At 32.3% G+C, this 25,334-nt stretch overlaps 1 protein-coding gene across 1 annotated transcript in view; it reads right to left on the reverse strand.

Annotated features, from left to right (window-relative positions):
• Positions 1-25,334, reverse strand: part of LOC145240285 (zonadhesin-like) — a 129,345-nt gene that overhangs the window by 52,180 nt on the left and 51,831 nt on the right. Inside the window, exons 17-22 of the mRNA XM_080103866.1 lie at positions 24,142-24,332; positions 15,416-15,593; positions 12,867-13,111; positions 8,072-8,379; positions 2,904-3,172; positions 1,632-1,822 (exon numbers count right to left, since the gene is read on the reverse strand). Coding sequence (XP_079959992.1) covers positions 1,632-1,822; positions 2,904-3,172; positions 8,072-8,379; positions 12,867-13,111; positions 15,416-15,593; positions 24,142-24,332 — 1,382 coding nt within the window. The remainder of the gene's footprint in view (positions 1-1,631; positions 1,823-2,903; positions 3,173-8,071; positions 8,380-12,866; positions 13,112-15,415; positions 15,594-24,141; positions 24,333-25,334) is intronic.

Genomic DNA, 25,334 nt, shown 5'->3' on the forward strand with positions numbered 1-25,334 from the left:
TCCATTGACCCCTTTTAAAAATATACATAGGGCATAATTTTCATGAAATTAGCAATTTTCATGGACTTATGCCCTCATGATCCTTTTAGGTATGTACGTAAAGATGTAAGAACATCAATTCAATTGTTTTACCCGGCAAATTTTATGTTGGAATGTACTTTTACATTGTATGGAGATTCCGTATACTGTCTAGTTGTGAGGAATAAGCAAACATCACACGCACGCATGCACACAGACAGGAATTAAAGAACTGAAGACATATAATTAGTAATTGTGGCTGTCCGTACAAATTCCAGTATTAAATTGTGAAAGCAGTTAATTATGGCAGTTAGTATAACAATAGTTACAGATGAGAAGATTCTGTATACATATATTAAGTCGAAACGAAAACACAATAATTGTCGTAAATGGATAATATTAACGTAAATTCGTAGAAGTTAGGTAAATAGCTAAGTTTAAGCTTTATACAGCTAACAATGTTAATAATGTTTAGAATAAAAAGTGTCCACATTTGAGATATATTTAATTTATTCTAGTTTTATTCAAAGGGCTTTACATGGGTGGAAAATGACACACTTTTGTAACATTTTAATAAGAAAAAGTATTAGACATGAATTATATATACTTATTCTCAAATTCAGTATTTTATGAGTAGTGTAGATGTCTCAGAGGCGGAAAATAAACACAACCTCAAATTTGAAAATTGCAAATTTATCAATCTCATTGAATATGATCAAGAGTCAATTGAGGCCATTAAGCTAATTTCCTTCCTTGTAACTTTGAAATCCTTAATCTTAAGTCTTGAATTTGAAGTATTTTTAGCATTAAAATCATGCAGTGGCTTTTGATAAAAGAAAATTAGAAAAATGTTGCTAGTTTTAAGGTGAAGTATGATTACATTTTGACTTTAATCTTTGAAAGATTCCATAAAATAATACGAATCTGTTCTGATCATGAAACTAATTTCAACACATAGTAGTGTTATTATGATATTATTGAAAGTCTGTTTTTTTTTCCGGGTAAATCATACGAAATTCACGCGACACAAATATACGAAACTATCTGAGAATGTATATTCTTTTTTCATATTTTCGATACATGAGCTTTAAAATACGCTTACATGGGTGAGAAGACTGATATTTAATGTACTGTGTAGTCTACGTTTTCTAGGAAAACCATCTCTAGTTAAATCTTAACTCAAGCCTGTTTTATATTGACGTAAATCACTGATATATTTGAATGTTGCTACCCGACATATTTGTTTTACTTAATATACAAACTGTTTTCATAGGTGTCGTTTGAGCTAACACTTATTGCATAGAATGTCAACATAAAGGTGTAGTACGAAAACAATCTTGCATAAAAATATATATGTAATAATAACTGATCTAACTAGAAAATGTTATATTTTCACCGTGTATAAATACATTCCTTCGTTTTCGGATTGTTTGTTTCTGATGATAGCAGCCAATAAACTTTGTCATTCTATTTAACCTTTATTGAAATGACATTGACTTTTTCCTTGTTTTAATGCTTGGTAAAACGAGATAATTAAAACTAGAAAACAACAACTGATACAACTTTGGCATGTTCAAGTCGAAAACACATAAAAAGTAGAACTAATAACTCACTTTCATGTAAGTGGAATTGTTCATGCATCCACATTGAGATTTTGGCACACAGTCTTCACCACTGATAATATATCCTTTCTGACACACACAAGCTTCTTCCCATTTGTCGCATTTCGGTCGGGGTTCACTGCAAGTAGCTTGACACGCATTGGCATTGTATTTGTACACTTGGTTCTGTGGACAAGCCATTTCTGAAACATAATTTGTGAACGTTTGTCTATGAAAGTTTATGAGTACGAAATACTAATGACATACACATGCACTCGATGAAATTAATAAGATAATGATGTATGTTGATGTACACACGTTAGGTCATAAATATTTTAAAGATTTGTTATTTTTTTGTTCATGATGGCGAGGATTTTAAGGAAGTCAATCATCAAGATTCGAGCAAGAGAACATGTGCAATGCGAATATTGTAACGGCATTGATGGATTGTGTCAGTCTTATTTGACTCGGCGCTTTACATACTTATTCACACTTTAATTGAAATACTAGTTTTAAAATCTTAGTGTTAGTTATAAAGGAATTTTATTGAATATATTATGATATTAAGTTTATGTTTGAATGTTTAATTATCGTCTGAAAAATACAAAAACACATTGCTTCAATTTTAATTAGTTTCATCACTTTAAATATATTTACATATAAATATTTTCTGTTCAAAAAGTTCACACATATAAGTATGGTTATGAACCAGTTAAAGGATTAATTTGAATCGGGATTTTCAAAAACAAAATGCCATGGTAAAAAAGTAATGATTTGTTTCCATTGAATATTTTATAGAATAATTAAAAATGTCAAGAGAATTTAAGGAACTAAAATGTGATACTATAAATGGAATTACCAGTAAACTGTAAATAAATTGAGTAAAGTTTGTCATAATTAGAAATTCCAGATGATTTTCCCTCATGTCTAAGCTTCATGCAGATTACAAATAACCGTAAATAATTATTTATGGCTGCATGAAACTATTCTGATGAATATTAATGAGTTATTTTGTTTTTTCTTTGATGTAATCAAAACATTTGCCACGTGTAAAAACGCGCATTCTACGTTTCTAATAAACCATGTCTATTTTTACCATGATGGTGATTACGTTTCTTATTGTATACATTCATATTTACATGCAAAGTCATCTTTTTTTTGCATATTTACATGCAAAGTCATCTTTTTTATTATTTTTATAAAGAGCTCTTCCTAATAGAAAACATAAACGTTATGTCTATTGCTAATTAATCGATAATTTCGGAAAGTGATGCGTGTATTTACCACATTTTGCTATTCCTCTCCAGTTCAACAGGAAACGATGCTGCTCACATTCTCGAGCAAATCCTTCGATCGCTTCACATACAACGTTTTTGAAAACATTGCTATCATTCCTATAAATGCAAGCATCGATTTTGCATGAGTCCACATAACTTTGGACACGTTCATTGCCGAGTTTCTGTCTACATTGCTTGAACACGTGATGCTGCATGACATCACACATTTTGGTTTCATCAGGTGTGCATTTGGTGTTAACATCGCTTACATCGCACCTGAAATAGAAATGAATCATATTAGAAAATATGAGTCTAATATATAAAGACTGATATTATTCTAAATGGTTTACCACATATATGAGGTGTGTAAAACAAAAAGAGATGGCAAGGTGTGATAATTTAATTGCTATTATACGGGCTTATAAACCTTATTAAAAACAGTTTATTTAACCAGTAAATAATATATGTAATAGGTGTAAACAATAAACTAGTGGAGTTTTTAAATTGTAGCAATTTATAATCAATTTATAATCTATTATAACTATATATATATATATATATATATATATATATATATATATATATATATATATATATATGTATGTATATATAGTAAGTTATAAAATGTATATGGCAATTAAGCTACACTGAATATTCCGCGTTTCATCCACTCTAGGATTCTTCAGGCTTACCTGCCCGAGGAATCCTAGAGTGGATGAAACGCGGAATATTCAGTGTAGCTTAATCGCCATATACATTTTATAACTTACTAACTAGCACTACCTACGTATTGAGGCCTTTTTGAAGTAAATACTTAAAGTTTACGCATAAATCTATACTTTTCTGTATTAATTTTATGTGAGTAAATTAAGTAGTTATATATATATATATATATATATATATATATATATATATATATATATGATATAGTATTTTTATTATAGAAACATTATTAGTTACATGTTTTAATGGAATAACAATTCAAGGATTACACTTCATCAAATAAAAAAAAACGATATTGAAGTCAAAATTGCATTAGTTTGTATATGATATTCGGATGTGGTTTATGTTCTGGAAGACAGTGGAATGTATACTTTGTGAATTTGAACAGTACGGGTTTTGGAGGGAGGTTTGCTGAAAGAAGGGAGTAGGAGTGAGAAGGAGGGGGAAGTACAATTTCGTGTATTTAAGCTGTGGCAGTTGGGCGGTGTTAGCATTCTTTTAAATTGGCGGTTGTTTATTGGTCTACAGTTTCGCTTTGATCTGAAGTAATAATCTCTTATCCTAGCTACTTCCCTTTCTTAGATTTGTATGCTTTTTTTCTTATCTTGTAGCGACTTCATTTTACTAATGCCTAGTTTTTTTTTCATTTATCCATTTTTTTTTATTTATATATTTATTTATTTTATACTATTCATCGCTTTTTATCGGTTCATTTTTGTAAATTCTTTGTTTTTTCTTAATGTGTTTGCTTATTCATTGGATATATGCCCATATGGTCAAATTACTAGTTAGTTGAACAGATATAAGAGCTTTTTTTATATAATCAAAATAAGGTTAAAGCTTCATTAACTTAACACGTATGTTTAGCGGAGAAACATGGGAGTATTAGTTTAAAGGACAGTGATAAATTATTAAATATAAAAGTAAGATCAACTATAAGCCGTAAACACTTTGGTAGTTAGGCTTTAAGTAAGTTGTAAAAAGAAAATCCTGATTAAAAATACCTGGGAGTACTTACATCTTATAGACCTAAATGAGTAAGTTGTAAAAAGCAACTAGTGATTCTACTATGTAGTAACACTACAATGATTAACCCCTCTTTCTCAATATATTAATTTATTAATAAATGAACCATAGTAAAAGGCGAAATGGTGCAGAGTAGATCCGATACACTACATATTAATAACTATACTTACTATAAACCGACACACTTCTAATTCTAACTGCGCTCACCGAAAACATCGAAGAAGAGTCTTGCATAAAAAACTAATTTAGGAATAAGCTATTCTCTCGTTACCCCTTAACATCATCTCAAGCGTCACACTTTCATTCTAAACTAAACGAATAGAAACACAATTTTCTCCTAAATGGATAAAGGTGAGTGAAATTTGCATGCTTAGTAATTAAACACCCGGAAATTATTAACTAAAATCATTTATCGGTCTGGCACGCTTGTAATTGAAATGTAATTGAAACTGAAATTGAATTTCTGGCACGCTTGTAATTGAAATTGGAAACGACGTTTTTAAAAGGTGAAGTCAAAGCAGGATTAATCCATGCAACTGCATGAAAAGTACAAGAACTATTGGAATGTATATACTAATTCACATAGGAGGCATTTACTAGCTCCAGTTAACGTAAAAGAAATAGGACTACAGTTAAAATACAACTAGAATACAAAGCGAGTATACGAAGACAATTTAAAAATACCTGGGATTACTTACATCTTATAGACCCAAATATATAACACTGAATCTACTAACATTTACAAAACCACAGTGCTAAAGCATAACTTGGCACCACGAAACCTGGTGTGCTGCGATTGATAATATAAAGACCGAACAAAAATAGCACTATTTGAAATAAATAACACTAGACTTAAGGATAAATAAGTCTGGAATAAATATTTTTAAATGCTGAGAGTATTTGTTTTTCCTTGTCTCCAGTTTTACTTTGTTAATGAATTCCTCCTAAACAGATTTATTATCAATCAGCTGTAATGAAATATTTTAAAATAGTGATACTGTTTTTCTTCATTATCTTTAATCTTTTTTTGTTTGAGAAGTTCTCTCAGATAATTAATCATATGACCCTCATAAAAAAAATCATTCAACGTACGAAAATAATGAAAATATGTATGTGTTGTTTATGCATATCGTAAAAATAAACTAATGGTTAAAATTCCATGAATTTTGCGATACGTTTTCACAATTACCTGAATTTACACCCAAAATGAAAATAATAGATTTATAAATAATATTGAGCATATATCGACTATTTAACGGGATTTCAATAAAAAGTTAACAGACTTATGATGCTAATAATGTCTGTGAAATTTATAACGAATATACGTTTTAGTTTTTTGGGAACCAAATTTTATATAAATTTTACATATTTTGACTTGACGGCGGTTATAGCTTTTTAATTGAAAAAAAGCCCCAAACAAATATTTATATTACTTAAGGAGTGAAATTAAACAATATAAGTTCTTAATACGTCTTTTATTGATAAATAAATATTTCATTAAAATATTTCAACTAACGAAAAATGTATTACTTGCTAACATGCCCCTATGACGTTTAATAAATCCAATAATCCTAGAATCCATAAAACTAGTTAGTTTCATTATTTTAGGTATGACTGCTCCATGGAACCTCAGATAGGCTTAAAATGATGTGGTAGTACGAGCAGAGTTTGAAGATGTGTTATCATGCATGAAAATCAAGCTTTTCAGCAAGGAAGTATGTCGTCCAGCCATGGATTCAGGGTGTCTTTGAACATGTCACAATATGATGCAGACGTAATTTTCACGCCATCATGTACTATGACAATACCTACATTCCTCCTCCCTGTTGTTTACGCCTTCAACTTTGATGATGCTCGGTTCCAGCAACCGTTAGGTCAATCAAGGGTTGTCCGGGTTTCCTCGGTGATTCATGTTTAGGAAACGTAATTCATGTTTATCTTCATTCTATCCTCAAAATCGTATGTCTTGTGGTCAAAGGAGACAATTTCGGAGGGCACCTGACAGACGCAGTGGAGAGAATGATCTCATTCCACGTGGTGTAAGAACTTTAGAAAGTCCAACGGCGATAAAAATTGATTTATTTGTTAACCCTAGTTTTTTACGTAGCTGACGGACCACATTTATCATATCTATAACAGTAAAGTCCTGGAACACCCACTATCTTATCGTTTTTTTTGTTTCTTTTTGCCTTTAGTAAATGGTTTGATGAAAGTTTATTTCTCCTTACTAGTTAGAGCTTTTTCACGCCCTATTGTAGCGAAATATACAAGAAGCTATCATTGTCGTTCACCTGAAAAAAATTAAAAAATTAGAAGATCGGAAATCAAGAGACACAGCACAATGTAAACAAACCCTACGTAGTTACCATAATATATCACGATTTCCATTTAAGTCTCATTCAAATCTGTTCACGCAAAAAATTAAGTATGGTAAATTCTATAATAAGGCTATTATTTTTGTTCTGGGTGTAGTATTTTATGGTATCAAGAACAAGGACAGGGTTGATTTTCAGATCATCGAGCTTTATTCCGCAAGAAAAAGTTAAGAGGGGATGATTAGTTGAATCTAAAGTGAAGTTTAAGGCAAAGCATCAGGCAAGCAGATTTGCCGTTTCGGTTGCCATGCATGCCATCCTGGTTGCGAGCGTTAAGAATAGGTAAATCTGATAAATCTGAAAAGTCATGTATTCAGTGGAAATGAACAATTTCGTAGTTCATTTTTTAAGGAAAATAATAAAACTGTGTGTATTGGTTGCGATAAGCGGTTTGAAGGGCCGTGTAATATTGCTGTGGCGGAGGTTTCTATGTTTTTGTCGGAGCGTGTAAGCAGGAAACTTATACTGAATGTAAATCGTTCTAAATAACTGTTTGATAATGAAATCTTTTAAACTGTGAAACGAATTTGAGCAGCCAATCAAAGTGCTAGAAGTCGAACAAAAAACGAATAAGGGGTGCTCATAATTTACATACTAAATGGGAATTAGATGACGTTTAATAAAACGAAACGATAAAATGAAATAATCACGGATCCGTTTAATAATTGAACACCATGAAATATTTGGTAATTAATCTATATATTTGAAATAGGTGAAAAACATAGTAAGTGAAGAAGCAAGAGCTTCCACCTCTTGCTTGAGACAGTGGTTTTTCTAGGGAATTATTGTAGAGATTTATTATATTGAACTAAATCGATAAGAACCGGAAAAGATGCATCAGGTATTGACCGGTAATGTGACATGATTGAATAAATATGTGGCGTCTTGGGTTTTATTGGTATGATATGTATTTCTAGAAGGGAAATCGTGTCTATTTTTTAAATATATATATATAAAAGAATATTTCAAAGCTCATTACTCGTGGCAAAATTTACAAGTAAAATATATAATAACAACACATATAAAAATTTCGCAATGGTTTTGTTCCAACCTGAGTTCCGGTTTGTCGCTGTCGTCATTTACTTTGTGACTATTTCCAACCTTAGAAAATCGGTCACGATCTCGGGAGACATCGTTTCCGTCTTTTGTTCGAAGATCATCTTTTTTACCGTTACAATCTCCGCAGATTCCGCTCAACTTGTTGGAAAATGTCGAAGGTACTTTTACATTAGCTCGATGTCTTCCGTCAAACTGAACTTGCAAGCCCCATTCTGTAGAAACGGTTATCCAACCGCCGGAATACTTAGCAGAGAATCCCAAAGCGTTATTGATTGGCGGAGTACGTTTTTCGGCATTAACCTAAAAAAGAAAGAAAAAAACACATCAATGCCTTAGAAATTTGTTGGCTATTTATTATTATTTAATATTTTCAGTTGTTTCCTTGTATTGAAGTATTTTCCATTGATTTTGAAATGATTAACTTTATACTATCATATAAGTGTTTTTATTTACTTCAATAATAATGAGGCCTTACTTGTTTTAAATGTTTCGCTATTGAATCTTTTGGCTTTTGCTGTTGGTAGTTTTATAAATAACACTTCTTATCAAACTCACAGAAAGATAGTTTTTTCCTGTTTTATTTTTTACCTATCAGTTTAGCAGACAGCACGCCGGTTAAGAACCTAAACTCCTTTTATTCTTCGTATTTCTACTTGGCCATACGGCAAGTAGTAGGAAAGAGGCGTGATCAGGAACATAAACATATCCAAGATTTAAAATGAAATTGCTTGCATTTCCTTAAAGTACTGTCTAATCCGGAAGAGGTGATCATTTTACATCAAATTAACATACGAAACAGTTTGTTTTATCTTATTCGTTTTTTAGGTTGTTTGTATTAAATCGCCTAAAATATTTAGGAAAATTAGCAGAGTATAGAGCTGTAATAATATTTTTCTTTCACAACAAAAACTTATAATTGCTAATATGCTAACCCGATGATATTATGAGGATACAGTATTTACAAAGTACCTGGGTCATGTTAAAAAAAAATGAAACAAAAGCACTTTTGTCAAGAAAAACACTCATAAACATTGATAATTATAAAATGTCAAATATAGAGCGACTTTTTAACATTTATAGTGGGTAATCTTTTGTTTTACTCAACAATTTAATGACTTTTTTGCAGTAAAAGAAAAACAATCTAATAATTTACCATACTGTAATCTCTTCTCTTCTCTATATAAATAAAATGAACTCATTTTTCCCGTGTGAGTTAAAAATCACGACATTACATTCAAATGTAATGTCCCCACACTTCAGCACAGGATCTGAGGTGTGCTATAGGCCTACTACCCTTACAGCTCCTTGATATTCGTACATTTCTATATTTCTTCCGGTAAGAGTTCACTGTCACAATCGGTTAAAATCAATGAAAGCTGTAAAATCTTTTTTCTCTATTCAATTCATACTCCGCCCACGACCACTTTACACCGCTGCGGATACGTCCACAGGGGAATGTACGAGGAACATCGGTTTGAGTTCTTAGTTGCTTAAAAAATATGGATTGGTATTTTTCCGTCGGGTGAAACGCGACTGTACATTCCAGTTATTGTGCGAGTTACTTGTGCCATTTTATAAATGTCTTCCTATTTTCCCCCTTTTTCCTTCCCTTTGTATTTTTCTCTTTTTTATAGGGGGTGGGGGTCGCGAATCGAAGGATTACTTAAACGAAACGAAATAACATTGGATTCCAGTTTTTACAAGAAACGTTAACAGTCAGCCGCCAGCGTTCTTCAAATCTTGCACCGATTAGTCGCCTTAATATTTTATTTTCTGTCTTTAGACTTCTATTACTTTTGCACTGATTTCATACGTGATACTAGGGGGGAGAGCTGACTTCCTATTTTGGGATTAGTTACTTATTCATTATTTATTTCTATATATTGCATTTCTGACAGTTTCATTAGCACAATTACTACTACGCCATCGATTAAAAAAAATTTTAAAAACACAGTCAGTTTTCTGGCTTTATTTATTCATTTTTTCCTTTTTTATTGAAACAAAGAAAAATAAATAAATAAAATCTAATAAACATATTTTCTCATGCACGGTATTTTTTTTTAATTTTGTTTTTCCATTTAAAAATCAAAACAAAAAAAGCAATAGATTTAAATTAATATATTTGCATTTTACGCGATAACTTTTGGGGCTTTTTTCTTTTTTCCTTTGGTATTCTTTCACATTCGTTTTGTTTTGTATTACTTTCAATTTTACGCGTCATATATTAGCTAAACCAGGGCGGGGCATCTATAAATATAAAAGCTAAAATGTGTGTGGGGGGTCTGTGTGGGTGTTCCTTCACCCTAAACTCTGCCTCCTCCTGCTACTACGACAATGATGTCATATTTGACGTAAAAAACGTTGACGTTAGTTTCAACCACCTGCAAGTGTTTTTAAAGGGTTAATTTTAACCGCTCTCGATTGTGTGTCGCTTTGGCGTAGAGGTAACGTGTCAGGCATTTTATTTCCGCCTTAGCCTTGATGCTTCGGGTTCGAGACTGTCTTCCTACCTAAACCTTTTTTCCCATTTTACACATCTTTTCCTTTTTTTTTTGTACACTTGTTTGCGGTTTTGCTTTGTTTTGGGTTTTCCTATTTTTTATAACATCCTGTTTTTTTATAATATTAAAACAGGGTCCCCCTCCTACATACACACCTCCAAATACCCGGGTAACGCCGGGTACCCCCCGCTAGTAATTAAAATAAAATAAATATAAACATTATTCCATAGTGTGAAAGCACAGATAGTTAATGAACACCCCCTCTATCAATGTTAAAAATAGCACTCTAAATAATTTAGACTCTCGTTATTAACGTGAGAGATTGTTTAATTAACTATTCTTTTCCTATACCATCTTATTATTTTGCATATCACTCGCCGACGATTTTCAGTTGTTTAAATAAAAATAAAATAGCACTAAGAGTAAACTAATATAAATTAACTTTGTTTTAAAATCAAAATAAATCGTTGGTTTTCTCACAATTTTAAATCAAATGCAAGAATACGGGAAGTATTTAAACTAATAACTGAAATATATTTAAATCATGCATAGCTACTTCACGGTAGATAAATATATTATGAAAGCGGTGTCGATAAACAAATATCGAGTAATTTACACGGACTAAACTGCTTTAAAAACACTATAACAATAAATATATTATGCACATAAAACATTTGTAAATATGTAACAAAGTCATGCTTGAGTTTATATAAACTATTTCTTTTCCACTAAGGCCTAAATTGATAGAATGGTAATATAAGAATTTAATTAAATTTGAATATTCTAAGAATACTATTAATTAAAAAATTACTGAAGATTAAATAATTTTAAAGAAATCAATTGCATAATATTATAATGTAGATGCTACAAAGACAATTGAATCCAAGCCAATCTTTTATTTTCTCTACGTTGAGAGAAGTAGGGCTTTTTATGCGACAATTTACGGAAATGAACGCACGCCTGCTATTATTTTTATTAATCCACTGGTTAACAACAAATTTGTTTTCTGTAGTTTTCAGCTGATTTAGGGCGAATCTGATGCGATAAATTAAAAAATCACATTAGTTTTGCTCAATCTGGTTACGTTATGGGCGCATGCCTTTTTTACGGTTTTGTTTTCATTTTTTACAAATACGCATGTGTGAAGTATTTTAGAAAAAAAATTGGTGGCGGTAAAATGTTATGTCGAATAATTAGTTTTGTTGGAAATGATTATTTTCATGACAAGAAGTATTCAAGTCGATAGCTCTGGATTGTTATATCTACAAGGGATCTGTTTGAAGTCATGAAACTTCTAAATTTTTACAAAATTGGTGTTTTGCAAAGGGAAGAACGTCATTAACGACTATGGGGAGCAAAGTCAGAATACTCTTTCCACTGCTGCATATCAAGCTTGACTAAAGCCGTTCACAAAGGCTCTGGATGGTTACTGCTTCATTTACTTGGGCGGGGATTTGCATGAATGACTATAGAAAAGTTGACAAGTTGCATCTTTGACGTTCCTTAGATTCGGTAGCTCATCAAAGATCCAAAGTTCGAAAACTCAGTAGACGAAGTGTAATTTGAAGCGTAGCAGGCATTTGTTCTGGTAGTGACAAAAATTCTTGGCAATAAAAATGCCAGAAACTACGCAAAATTTGTCAACATGCTGACTACTTTCAGACACTTAAGCTGTAACATAAGCGTGAAGATGCAATACCTATTTTCACATATAGTCAATTTCCTGAGAACCTGGGTTCAATGAGTGACGAGCAAGGGGGATATTTCATCAGGACTTGAACGAGATAGAGACCGTGTATCATGGTCGCTTAGACGCAGTCATGGTAACTGACTACTGTTGACATTTTTAAAGAGACCTCCCTGTCGCTGAGCACGCCAGGAGTTCGAAGAAACAGAAATTCAAGAAACAGAAATGAATGGTGAAGCAACATACAATTTGCGTTTATTAATGCCCACTATTCAGTTTACAGTAACCAACGTTCCTATCAGATAATCAATATATGTTGTAAGAAAAAATGTTTTATCTTAAAGCATATTTAGGATGATATGTGTTGACAAAAATCAGCTGATAATGCCACAAAATATGATCAATTTGTTCACAAAATCTCATTTCTTTCAAATTAGCACAAAAATTTGATCTGATGAAAAGAGGTGCTATTTCCTGATTCAGTAGGTTAAAAATACCCTAAAGCAATTTTAGAAATCTAAACAACATTCCTAAACTAAAAAAAAATTGTTGCCCATTCTTATCTATCCATGAAGTTAAATATTAATAGTTTTACTTACAAGCATTTTATGTCCAGGTAAAAGTCGTATTGTCACATTCGGTAATTTGATGTCCACCATTCTAGTATAGGAGACACGAGTATTCCTGCGGTGTTCATTCTTTACTTCAACGGCAAACATGTGCGGAGCTTCTTCTGTTGACGTTGCCAGCGTATATTTGCAGATTCCCATGAAATGGATCATTTGCCCGTCAAATGTTTTGTAATGAGGATCGCCAGATGCACTGCAACTGCAAGGAGGCATTTCTGAAAAAGTAAATAGTTCATTAATTTACTTTCAATGTAATAACTCGAATAATTTCAATTTATGTATATTAGGACTATTGAAATTCGCAAGAATATGAGGAAATGTACATATACATATAGAGAAGCAGTACTTATTTCATCAATAATGATTAATCTACTATATTCCAATGGAGAAATATAATTTTAATTGAATTTATTATATATTCAAAGTTTCAAAATAAAGCCTAAATGCTAATATAATTTACAGCGTTTCATGAGTACGGCAACGCTTAAGGAATGCCTAACTCTAAACCATGACTAAACTCTCGTCTCTCTCTCTCTCTCTCTCTCTCTCTCTCTCTCTCAAACAAACAAACAAACAAACAAACAAATCCTGTTGCAAATTTAGTGGCTTTCACTGCATGAATTCCTACTTATCCTCTCCTTTAGCAATAAAAATGAAAAGCATAGCAATGTCCTTTTAAATCACTTCGAGGAGTGTAATTTTTAGTAGATAAATAACCGGTTAACATTAACTACCAATACAGGGTCACAGAAATACCTAATTTAGAAGCCAGGCGCGGGGTTAAACCTCTCGCTACTGATAGACCCGTAGATCTTCTCCGGTCATCCGTCTAGGAGAAGGAGAACGCTGAAGCTAAACCTAGGGGGAGCGGCCTCTTCATTTCCGGACAACAACCCTCCTAGAGTAGCTCAAACAAATTACCGGTTGGCAAACCTAAACTGCTTAAGGAGGAGATAAACTCTGCCTATCGCCCAGCTTTCATACTCCTTCTTTGCCGATAAGCCACGAGTAGAGGTTATATTACAGGGACTCGACAGAATTACCCAGCGGTCGACCTTGTTTCCTGTTCCCGCCATATTCCACCCACCCCCTAACTGTGGGTTGGCTTCAGTACCATATATGCCGGTACAGTTGTACTGAGCTGACTTTTGTCTGATGGGTTGAGAGTAACGGATTGACAGTTCCTTGCTGCTGTTTCCGACTGATAGTATAGGAACCCTAACTCTTTAGTAGCGCTTAGAACGCTGCTCCATCAACAGTTGTATAATATCTGGATGTTTTTAGCGCCATGCGCGCATGGAAAGGAACCCTGCACTCATCCCCGGTGGGCTTTCCTATGCGTGAGGAAACAGCTGATGGTCTACTTGTATTGCATGTCTGATATTCTGCACAACCACTTGTCCAGCACCCCTCACCCACCCTAATTGAAACTTTTATATTAAATAAAATGACGGTTCAAGCAAACCAGGACCAAATTCAAAGAAAACCAACTTGCCTCTACCCTTAAGCCTTGCATTTACGAATATCGTTGGGCTTAGAACTAACTTAGATGATGTTAACTCATTTCTCCTAGTAAACACCCCGGATATCTTAGCATTGTGAAACTAACGTACACTCCTTCATTACCGCTAACTATTTTAACATTCCTTGTTATCTCCGACTCTGCCGAAAGGACTCAGACAGACATATGCACGGGCTTGGAGGCTATATTTGAAACACCCGCCCGTGACTAGAGACAAAAAAGTAGAATCAGACAACCGGGGCTTTATGTCCTTCCGACATAACATGCAACATAGTATTAGCTACTTACATTTTCTATACCGCTCTCCCTCAACCCAGGGCTGTACTCTAATAAAAAAAAAGTCTCTGACAACATAGATACAGCACTCTCCCTGGATACTAGCGCACTAGTACATGTATTTGGTGACTTCAATGTCCACCACAGTAACTGGCTTGGATTCTCTACTTACACAGACGTAGCTGGTAGCACAACAATTAGCTCTCTATATCTCATTCCCTATCACAGACGGTTATATTTCCGACATGTTTCCCAGACCAGCAATATCAGCATGCCTCACTTCTAGATTTATTTCTGACAACAGTTCCCGATGATTGTATAACGAATGCTCACATTCCACTCGGGAATGCTGATCACGCTGTTATAATGGTAGAAATCACCCTTAATTCTCGATCCAAAACTGAAGACTCACTGCTCAAAACAACGGGATATTACAAACAGGCTGACTGGGAAGCCATCAGGCATCTCATCAGAGATGCCCCATGAGGAAATATATTTATTCTTCCAGTTTAACAGTGCGCAAATGAGACCACTGAATGGTTCAAAACTGCAGTTGAAGCACAGGTTCCCACACGGAATTTCTATCATCCACTAATTTGCACACAACTAAAATATAAAGTTCGACCTAAAGTCAAGCACATTTCTAGTAAAATCTTTAAGAAATGTCGGGCTTTGTTTCAGAATAAATTTAATATTTTATACATTTGTAATATCTAGTTACCTCTGCATTTTCCGTTTCGAAGTTGGAATCCTTCTTTGCAAACACAGGAACGTTTTCCGTTTTCGATGCTGCATTCACTGTTCGCTTGACAAGGAGACAATTGGTTACGGACTAGTTTTCCACCAGATTTACATACGATTTTTGTCTTACAATTGGAATCCGTGATCTCTTCATTAATCTATCATGAAATGACATAATAAGAATGAAGAAATAGTTAAGTTTCTGCAGTTCATTGTTTATTTTAATAAAAATGTGACTTTAGTCATAACTACACTTTTATAATAACAAAGAGCAACGCAATAATAGGAAAAATAAGTAACAGGGATACCTTAAAGTTCTACAAGTGAACACATCCCTAAAAAGAAGGCAATAAATTATATTTGTCTAATTCCACTCCTAATCACTTTTTATCTCCATCATTCTTCGACTCTTCGCCGTATTCAACTCGGTATTAACTAGTCTTTCTATCTTTATGCCTTTATTTCTTTTTTATTAAATGCATCCCCCCTACCACCCCTTCAACTTTCTTTGACACGCGACAGACATGCAAGAATTGGCTCATCAACAAACCTGCTCGATGATCAGTTGAAATCAACACCCTCCCACTAACAGACTCTACCGTTCTGTTAAAATACGCTCTAATTTTAATAACTTTAAATCTAAATTGTCTATCATGCTGTTGGTATAAAGTGGGATAATGTTTTGACTGATTTTCCAAAAAGGTGGAAAGACGACTTCTCCATTTTTTAATCTTCTTTTTTAGAGAGCTGCCAACTTATAACATTTATGTTTCTTTTTGAAGACCCCACTTTTTTTCTTTTTTTCTTTAGCGTAAGATGGTTTGGGTATCTTATTAACTGAAACAGATGGCTATTTGTAGCGACAAACTGTAACTGTTTACCTTTTAATATATTTATTTATATATATATGGCTATTTGTAGCGACCAACTGTAACTGTTTACCTTTTAATATATATATATATATATATATATATATATATATATATATATATATTAAAAGGTAAACAGTTACAGTTGGTCGCTACAAATAGCCATCTGTTTCAGTTAATAAGATATATACATATACTAGCACGGAAACCCGACGTTGCCCGGGATTTAATGATGATCAACGAATATTTCACACTCCTATATTTTTATTGTCATCGAAATCCATAAAATCACCCGGGAGGAAGCCTTACATGCATCCGTGCAGTAACTTAGTCCAAAACAACTGTTATTTTACATTGCACTCTAGAGAACCACTGTTATTTTTATAAAATTATTTTATATAAACTTTATTACAGTTAACAAAAAATAAACATTAATAAATTTACGTGCGGGATTTGATCACGTCATGCAAAAATAAACAAAAATTTCAAGTTACATAACATTTTTGGCAGTTAATGAAAAAAAAAGAAATTTACGTGCGGAATTTGAACGTACATGCAAAAAACAAAACTCACATCATAAACTTACCCACAGTATAATGTTCACAGCTCGATGTTCTATCATTATTGCTAAACGACGACATAGAGAAAATGGCTTTACGGTGAGGCCCGGTTTCTATTATCGATTATCAGTAATTATCGGGGGGGTATTCTTAGATAAACCTTTACTGAAACCACTCCCATACTTATACACTAAAGTTCGGTAAATTTGAAAGAAAATCTGTTCAGCCGTTTCTCAGCCGTTTCTCAGTCTATAAGGACAAAGTCATACGCATAGACAAAGTTTCATATATATAATTGTAGAGATACTTTATATATATATATATATATATATATATTTATGTATATATATATATATATATGTGTATGTGTGTGCGTGGAATATTTCATTAAATATATCATAGAGAAACAATCTTCCTATATATATATATATATATATATATATATATATATATAATAGTTTCAATGGTGATATTTGACCTCCTGGTTTCATATTACAAAATTAATGAATCAATTTATTTTAAAAAGATCATATTCATAAAGACAGCAGATTTTGATTCATAGTTGCAATGCAATATAAATAATTATAATTATATAAAATATTATAACGCAACATATTTATCTTCAAATAAAAAGTAACTAACATTCTCTCGAACAGGAAATAAACAGTTTGCATTTTGTAAACATTTTAAATCTTATTATTTCATGGAATAGTAATGTGTAACACCCCCTCCCCAAAATACTAATTTAAAACAGTGTTAGAATTATAAAAACAAGCGAAGGAGAAGCAAAATGTCTAAAGTTGACGTGCGAAGAGGCATTGTATATTTATATGAACATAAGTAATTTCTTTTAACAGTTTTTAACATTCTAATTATAAACTAATATTTTTCTCTCAAACAGATCATGCTCCGTCTCTTATGAAACCTTATCAAAGTCACTTGTCATATAAGCAGTACCGATTATTTACCAATGGTGTCTATCACATGTTTAATTCAAACTTGGCTTATTAGTATTTTGACTTACTGTTTCCCTCTTGAAATTATTAGATCAGATACATTTTTCAGATATTCATAACTATACTAAGAAACTGATTTCGATTTTGTGCATATAAAACACATTTATGTTATAATTCATAGTGATAATTTGTTTTATTATAATCCTACCTTTAATTTTATTTTTTTATTAATTTTAACATACGATGATAATTTCATATGACGTATCAATTTTAAGAATAACAATATACAGCTACTCATGATGTGTATTTTGACTATTAAAAATATTTGTTGAAAACTACTTAATTTTAAATAAGAAAATAGTATGTATTAAATATGACACCAATCACTTCCGATGAAAAATCAATTGACAAAATTATAAATTCTGTTGGTAATTTCCGAATTATTTAAAAATTACTATAAAATAAATATGATTGGTTGAGGGGTCAGTTTCGCATATTACGAAGACTAATTAGTGTAGATATGTACTTCATTAAGAAACCATGCTATGTCATATACGTTTGGCTTCCTGCAACAGACAATAGCGATTTTATGAAAAGTTGAGTATGCGACTAAACATAGAGATGCAGTGTGTGCTTGATAACCAAATGAAATTTCCCTGACATTGCTTTATGTTCAGTATAACCAAATATTTAATAGATAGCTGAGAAAACTATATTGAAGAAACTTGAGCTAACGCTAAAGATTACGTCAAGTAAGATAATATGTTTGTATGCCGATAACTATTTTATCTCACAATGTCTATTTTCTCCTTCACTATTATTACGTATAAGCAATTTATTCCCCCGTCTTCTATCCATCAATTATGCCACTGCAAACGTCGACAACTATCACAAATCATGTTATTTTGAAGCTATATTTCTTCAAGCAACACGTATTTGTCAATAATACTTTGCAATTTAAATCATTGCTGAAAAGTGAGCAGGTACTCTATTAAATCTCGCCAAGAATATTATTAAAAAGAATATCTAAAGCAACATGACGAGTACGTCGTAAACAGCGTAACAATAATAAATATGTTTTATAGACATACAAAATAATAAATGTTACAATATTTTTTATAATCTCGCACAGTCGGACGATTCTATTTATAAACGATGCTGATAGGAACTGATGAATCGAATTAATTCACGTTCTGCTACCAACCAATCAGAAACCAGAATTGCGCCATAAATATTTAACCTTTCTGTAGCAATTTCGCATATGTTCTTTCCGTCTCGACACTGTAAGAATATTTTGCTCTGTGGATTCCAATTCGAGAACTGTCTACTGCAGACCAGTCACCTCTCAGGATTTGTGTAGAACAACGAACCATCGGAAACTGTTCTAAATCTAAACATGGCTTACACTTCTAGAGGTTATGTGCCCAGTGTATATTTATTTCGATGGATCCGAATCAAAATTCGAATTGTGGCAAATTTCTAGGATATCTACGATTTCAAAAGCTACACAAAGTATTTCAAACACAACCTGAAAACAGAAACGATCCCGACTTCATTGAAAAGAACTCAATTGTCTTTGCGGAATTAATACAGTGTTTGGATGACCGAAGTCTATCACTGGTAATGAAAGAAGCCCTGGACGATGGCTGCAAAGCATTGAACATATTGAGAGACCATTATTTATCGAAAGGAAAACCCAAAATTGTTTATTTATATACTGAACTGACCTCTCTAAAACGAATGGAAGCCGAAACTATTGCTGATTATATTATAAGAGCCGAAACGACTGCAAATTCTTTAAAAATGTCTGGTGAAGTTATAAGTGACAGTCTGTTGATTTCCATGGTCCTTAAGGGATTACCGAGTGATTTCAAGCCATTTACCACGGTGATAACCCAGATAGGTAAACCTATGACTTTTAGCCAATTCAAGGTAGCATTTAGAAATTATGAGGAAACTGAAAAAATGATCACAAAAAAAACGAATCTACAAATATCATGAAATTTAAAAATACACATAAAAACACACAAATTAAATTATACCCATGCCAGGAATAAAGACCGCAACTTTGCCAAAAACAATTTTTCTCCTAAGAAAAGTACAAAACATATTTGCTATAATTGTGGACGACCAAATCACAAGAGTTTCCAAGGACTAAAAATGGCGACTCCATTAAAAATGTGGCGAGTCCTTAAGCGAACATACATTCTTATTTTCATGTACGTTTAATGCTCCAACAAACAATAATAATTTTCTTGTCGATTGTGGGGCCACGGAACCTATGATTACAAAGGAATAGGATTTTATCATTTTTGATCCTAACTTTAAGCCACAAAATCATTTTGTAGAACTAGCTGACGGGAGTCGTGTAAATGATATCGTTTTGAAAAGAGGCGATGCTAAAATCTCGCTAAAGAACAATAAAGGTGAACTATGTTTCTGTATTCTAGAAAACGTTTATTCTAATCCCAAAATTTAAACAAAATATATTTTCTGTACAAGTTGCCACTAAACAATATGCAAGTATAAACTTTAGCCCCAATAAATCAAAACTGGTATACCCGAATGGAACCGTATTCGACATTAAAAAAATGGAAGACTATACTATTTAAATAGCGTAGTCTCATCAAAAACCGCCTGCCATTATCTACAGACAAGAAGGCAAAAAAAATCCTATCAATGTTGTATTGTGACTTGAACGGTCCCGTGGAACCGATGGCCAGAGAACATTATAGACATGTGTTGATATTCGTAGATGACCATTCAGGTTTAATAATGGTTTACTTTTTAAATAACAAATCTGATACCCTGCTAGCAACTAAAGATTATTTAGCCGACATGGGTCCCTACAGTGATGTAAAGTGTATTCGCTCCGACAGCGGTACGGAATTCACCAGTAAAGACTTTGAACTTTTACTAATTAACCATCATATCAAGCATGAAAAAATCAGCTTCTAGATCGCCACACCAAAACGGGACTGCGGAACGAGCGTGGCGGATACTTTTGAAATAGCAAGATGCCTACTCATTGAATCAAAACTCCCTCAAAACCTCTGAACGTACGCACTTATGGTGACAGCCTATATACGCAACAGGTGCTTTAACAAAACACTATATAAAACCCAATATAAATCTTTCTGTGGTAAAAACCCAAATTTAAGCAGAATGCATATATTTAGTTCAACTTGATTTGCATATATAGATAAAAAGAGTAAATTGAATATTAAAACCGACAGAGGTATATTTCTTGGATACGATAAAAACGGTCCAGCCAATTTAGTATTTTTTCCAGAGAAAAATAAAATAAAAAGAATTTTATGTGTAAAATTCACAGACATGTTTAATTTTAAAGACGAAAACCCGTCATATGAAGGGGATGAACTTATATTTCCTCAAATTATTAAAACAAATGAAGACAATAAAAGTGACGGAAATAAGAGTATCCATGATGATGATGATGATGATGATGATAAAGTTGAAAGATATCCTAAAAGAAATAAAAGGCGACTCGATGTTTTTGTGATCGACAATATAAAAGATTATCAAATCGACTATTGCTATTCAAAAAGCTTTAACGAAGCAATTAATTCAGAACATTGCGATGAATGAAAAATTGCCATGAAGAAAAAAAGATATAAAATCTTTAACCGAAAATAACACCGTAGTACATCTCCCAAAAGATAAACATGCTATTCCTACAAGATGGGTCTTTGCAAAAAAAAAAGACTACAGCATCAGGCGTTGAACAGTGCAAAGCTAGATTTATTGCTAAAGGATGCCCTCAGATTTACGGTATAGTTTTCTACGTTTTCACCGACCACAAACCTAACGACGATCAGAATTTTACTGCAACTCGCATCGCAATATGACCTAAACATCCATTAAATGGACGTAAAAAATGCTTATTTGAATGCCCCAATAGACTGTGAAATTTATATTACCCCTCCAGAGGGATGTATAATGAAAAATAAAAATAGCGTGTGGCGACTTAGCAAGTCATTGTACGGTCTAAAGCAGAGTGCGCAGTGTTGGAAGTTCATGATTAAACAACAATTTAGACAATGCGCTGCAGAACCTTGTTTATATACCCAACACAAAGACAATAAACTATTGATTTTGGTTTTGTGGGGCGATGATATTTTAAGCGCATCAAATTTTTACATAATGCTGACCGATGTTAAGAACAAATTAAGTAAAAGATTCAAAATGACCGATCCCGGCAAAATATCCTGGTTTCTGGGGATAGAATTTACTCAAAGCAAAGGACTTGTTACGATGAATCAATCTAGATACATCGACAAAATACTATTAAAATTTGAAATGGGAGAGTGCAAGAAACGTTCTACACCGGTCGAAAATGATATTAATAAAAATATACACACAGAATCTGAAATAATAAATGGCAAACAATACCGCGAAATTATATATTAATTACTGCAACCAGGCCCGACATATGCTATACAGTAACAAAACTGTCACAAAAATTATCAAGACCGACAATGAATGATTTAAACAGAGCAAAACAAGTCCTTCGTTATTTAAAAGGAACTAAAGAACAGAAGTTAGTATTTAGAAAATCAAAAAGTCCCCGAAAATCATAAAAATTTTCGAATTCAGATTGGGGAAACGACGAAGATTGAAAAAGTCTATCTGGATATTGTTTCAGACTCTCAGAAAATGGGCCTATTATTTCATGGAAATCTAAAAAGCAACAGATTGTATCTCTTTCTATGTGTGAAGCAGAATTTATCGCGATCACATACACGACCCTGGAAGCACTCTACATTAAAATATCCTAAAGACTATTTTAGAGCCAGAATTAACTAAAAGCCCCGTAGTAATTATTTGTGATAATCAAGTCACTATAGTCTTAAAACAGAACACGATAATCAACCAAAGATCTAAGCATATAGATAAAAAATACCATTTCATAAAAAATGAGGTGAAGAAGGAATCCATTATTTTGAATCACATATCAACAGAAAAAAATATCGCCCATGTATTCACGAAACCCGCAACAAGAATAAAGTTAAAGCTTTTTTCTTCAAAACTTGTTGGGGGATTCGACTGAATACTTTTATCACAGGCCTGTATGTATATAAATGTCTATATATAAAAAAAATGTCCTCGGCAAGACGTTAAACTGCATCCATTTTGTTTGTATTAACACTTTAACCTACTAACGCATAACTAATACTTTTACTGAAATAAAAAGAAAAATTAAAAAAAACGTAAAAGAAAGTCACTTTTTAAAACACTTTTCTTTGTAAATTTCCTTTTTGACAATTTTTTTCTTTTGCATTACTTTTTGGCAACCATTTTCTATGCGAATTTTCTTTTCGACAAATACTTTTTGTATGCTTATTTTAAGGTGCGCATAAATTACAATTGACTTTTATTTTTGTGCACATAAATTTTCTTTCTTATTTATCAAAAATGCCCTATTTTTGCATTGTTTAAAAAACAAAAAAAAAAACAAAAACAAAAAAAACTTTTTTAAAACGAGTATATATTGCAAGTATGTTCCTTTATATGTATATTTATTTATATGTATATATGTATGCGTTTTTGAACAAAACTGCATATTCAAATTTAAAAAATGGTTTCTTTTCACATACAAACCCCTTTTTAATACAATTACAAATGGCGTCTTTTTAAATGCTAAAATTTTAAGATCCAAATGATTTCTAATTTTTGTCATGTATAATTGAATATAAAAATAGATATTTATTTTTGAGCAGAATGAACAAAAGGGGCTTCCCCATTATAAAAAATAAGGGGGTGTTACATTATTTTTTATGAATAATAGGTTAGATCTCGCACAGTCGGGCGATTCTATTTATAACCTATGTTGATAGGAACTGACGAATCGAATTAATTCACATTCTGCTACCAACCAATGAGAAACCAGAATTGCTCCATAAACATTAAACCTTTCTGTAGCAATTTCGCATATGTTTTCTCCGTCTCGACACGGTAAGAATCCTTTGCTCTGTGAATTCCAATTCGAGAACTATCTATTGCAAAACAGTCACCTCTCAGGACTTGTGTAGAACAACGAACCATCGGAAACTGTTCTGAAACTAAAATGGCTTACGCTTCTAAAATAAATATGTTTTAGAAACATACAAAATTCCTTCGTGTAAAATATTTTATCAGGCTTATTATGCCATTTATTAAATACATATTTTCCAGTTAACTCTTCCCGAACATCATATTTAGGTTTATGAAGTCTGATTAAGATTGCAATCGTGTAATTCCAAAAAACTACTTGTTAAGAAAACTTTGATGCTGTTGAACACCTCTTGTTGATCTACTTACTTTCATATAAACACCATTATGAAGACAACCACATTGGGATTTGGGCACGCAATTCTCACCACTGAGAATATACCCTGCTTTACATACGCAAGCCTCTTCATGTTCTTCGCATTTTGGTTGGGGTTCAGTACACGAAGGTTGACAGACCGATGCATTGAACTGATACACTTGGTTTGGTTGACAGACAAGAGCTAAAACGAAATACATTGCATACAATGATATAATTGAAAAACTATATATGTTCACGACATCATCGTAAACACATAAAAATGATCTATCGAAATCAGGAAATTATCTGGTTTATACGAAATTCACAGCAGAAATTATCTGGTTTATACGAAATTCACAGCATTAATAAATCATAGGATTTATATGACATATTTTTATGGAAACTTCATTAAAATCTTTCCTATCAGTTTCGTCTTAAAAGTGTTACAATTTCAATGAAACGCTCTTTAGTCCTGAAATTTAAGAAGAATGTTTCTGATAGTATTTTCTTATCAACACATCAAAAAAAATACAAGAAAACAAATCTAAATTTTGGTCGAGTAAAAAATCAAATGTAACATAATGTTAACAAATTTATTTCAAGTTATACTAATATCAATAATATAAATAATAATAATAATATTAATAATAATAATATTAATAATAATAATAATATTATTATTATTAATAATAATAATAATAATAATAATAATAAAAAAACTAGATTACCACACAAGGTCGATGAATAATAAAATACCAACACATTTACACAAATCTAATGGGACTAAAGCTGGAACTACATGAAACCACAAAATGTGATTTTCTTCAAATAATTAAAGTCGCGCTAATAACTTGTCGACTCAACGAGAATGAAAAATCGAGGTAGGCCATCATCATCATTTATTAGAAAATACATGGACAATAAGAAAATCCTAAGGACGTTTATTGCCACTCGAATTCAGGAAAAGTGCAAACGGCATTATCTGCGAGCAACCAATGATAAACTTTTGTTTTTCTATAGTGATTTTCAATGGTTATCAAAATAGGTTGAAAATGCGGCAATTCGCGAAGATTCTTACCTTAGGAATACCGGATTATAATGGAAATGAGGAATAACTGATAAATGAACATGGAAACATAACTAATGCGTAAATACTACTACTAATATTAATATTAACAATAACAAAAATAATCACAAACACATG

This window comes from Euprymna scolopes, chromosome 19 (assembly GCF_053919585.1).
Source record: "Euprymna scolopes isolate OS-2025 chromosome 19, ASM5391958v1, whole genome shotgun sequence".
In the NCBI taxonomy this organism is placed as follows: Eukaryota; Metazoa; Mollusca; class Cephalopoda; order Sepiida; family Sepiolidae; genus Euprymna; species Euprymna scolopes.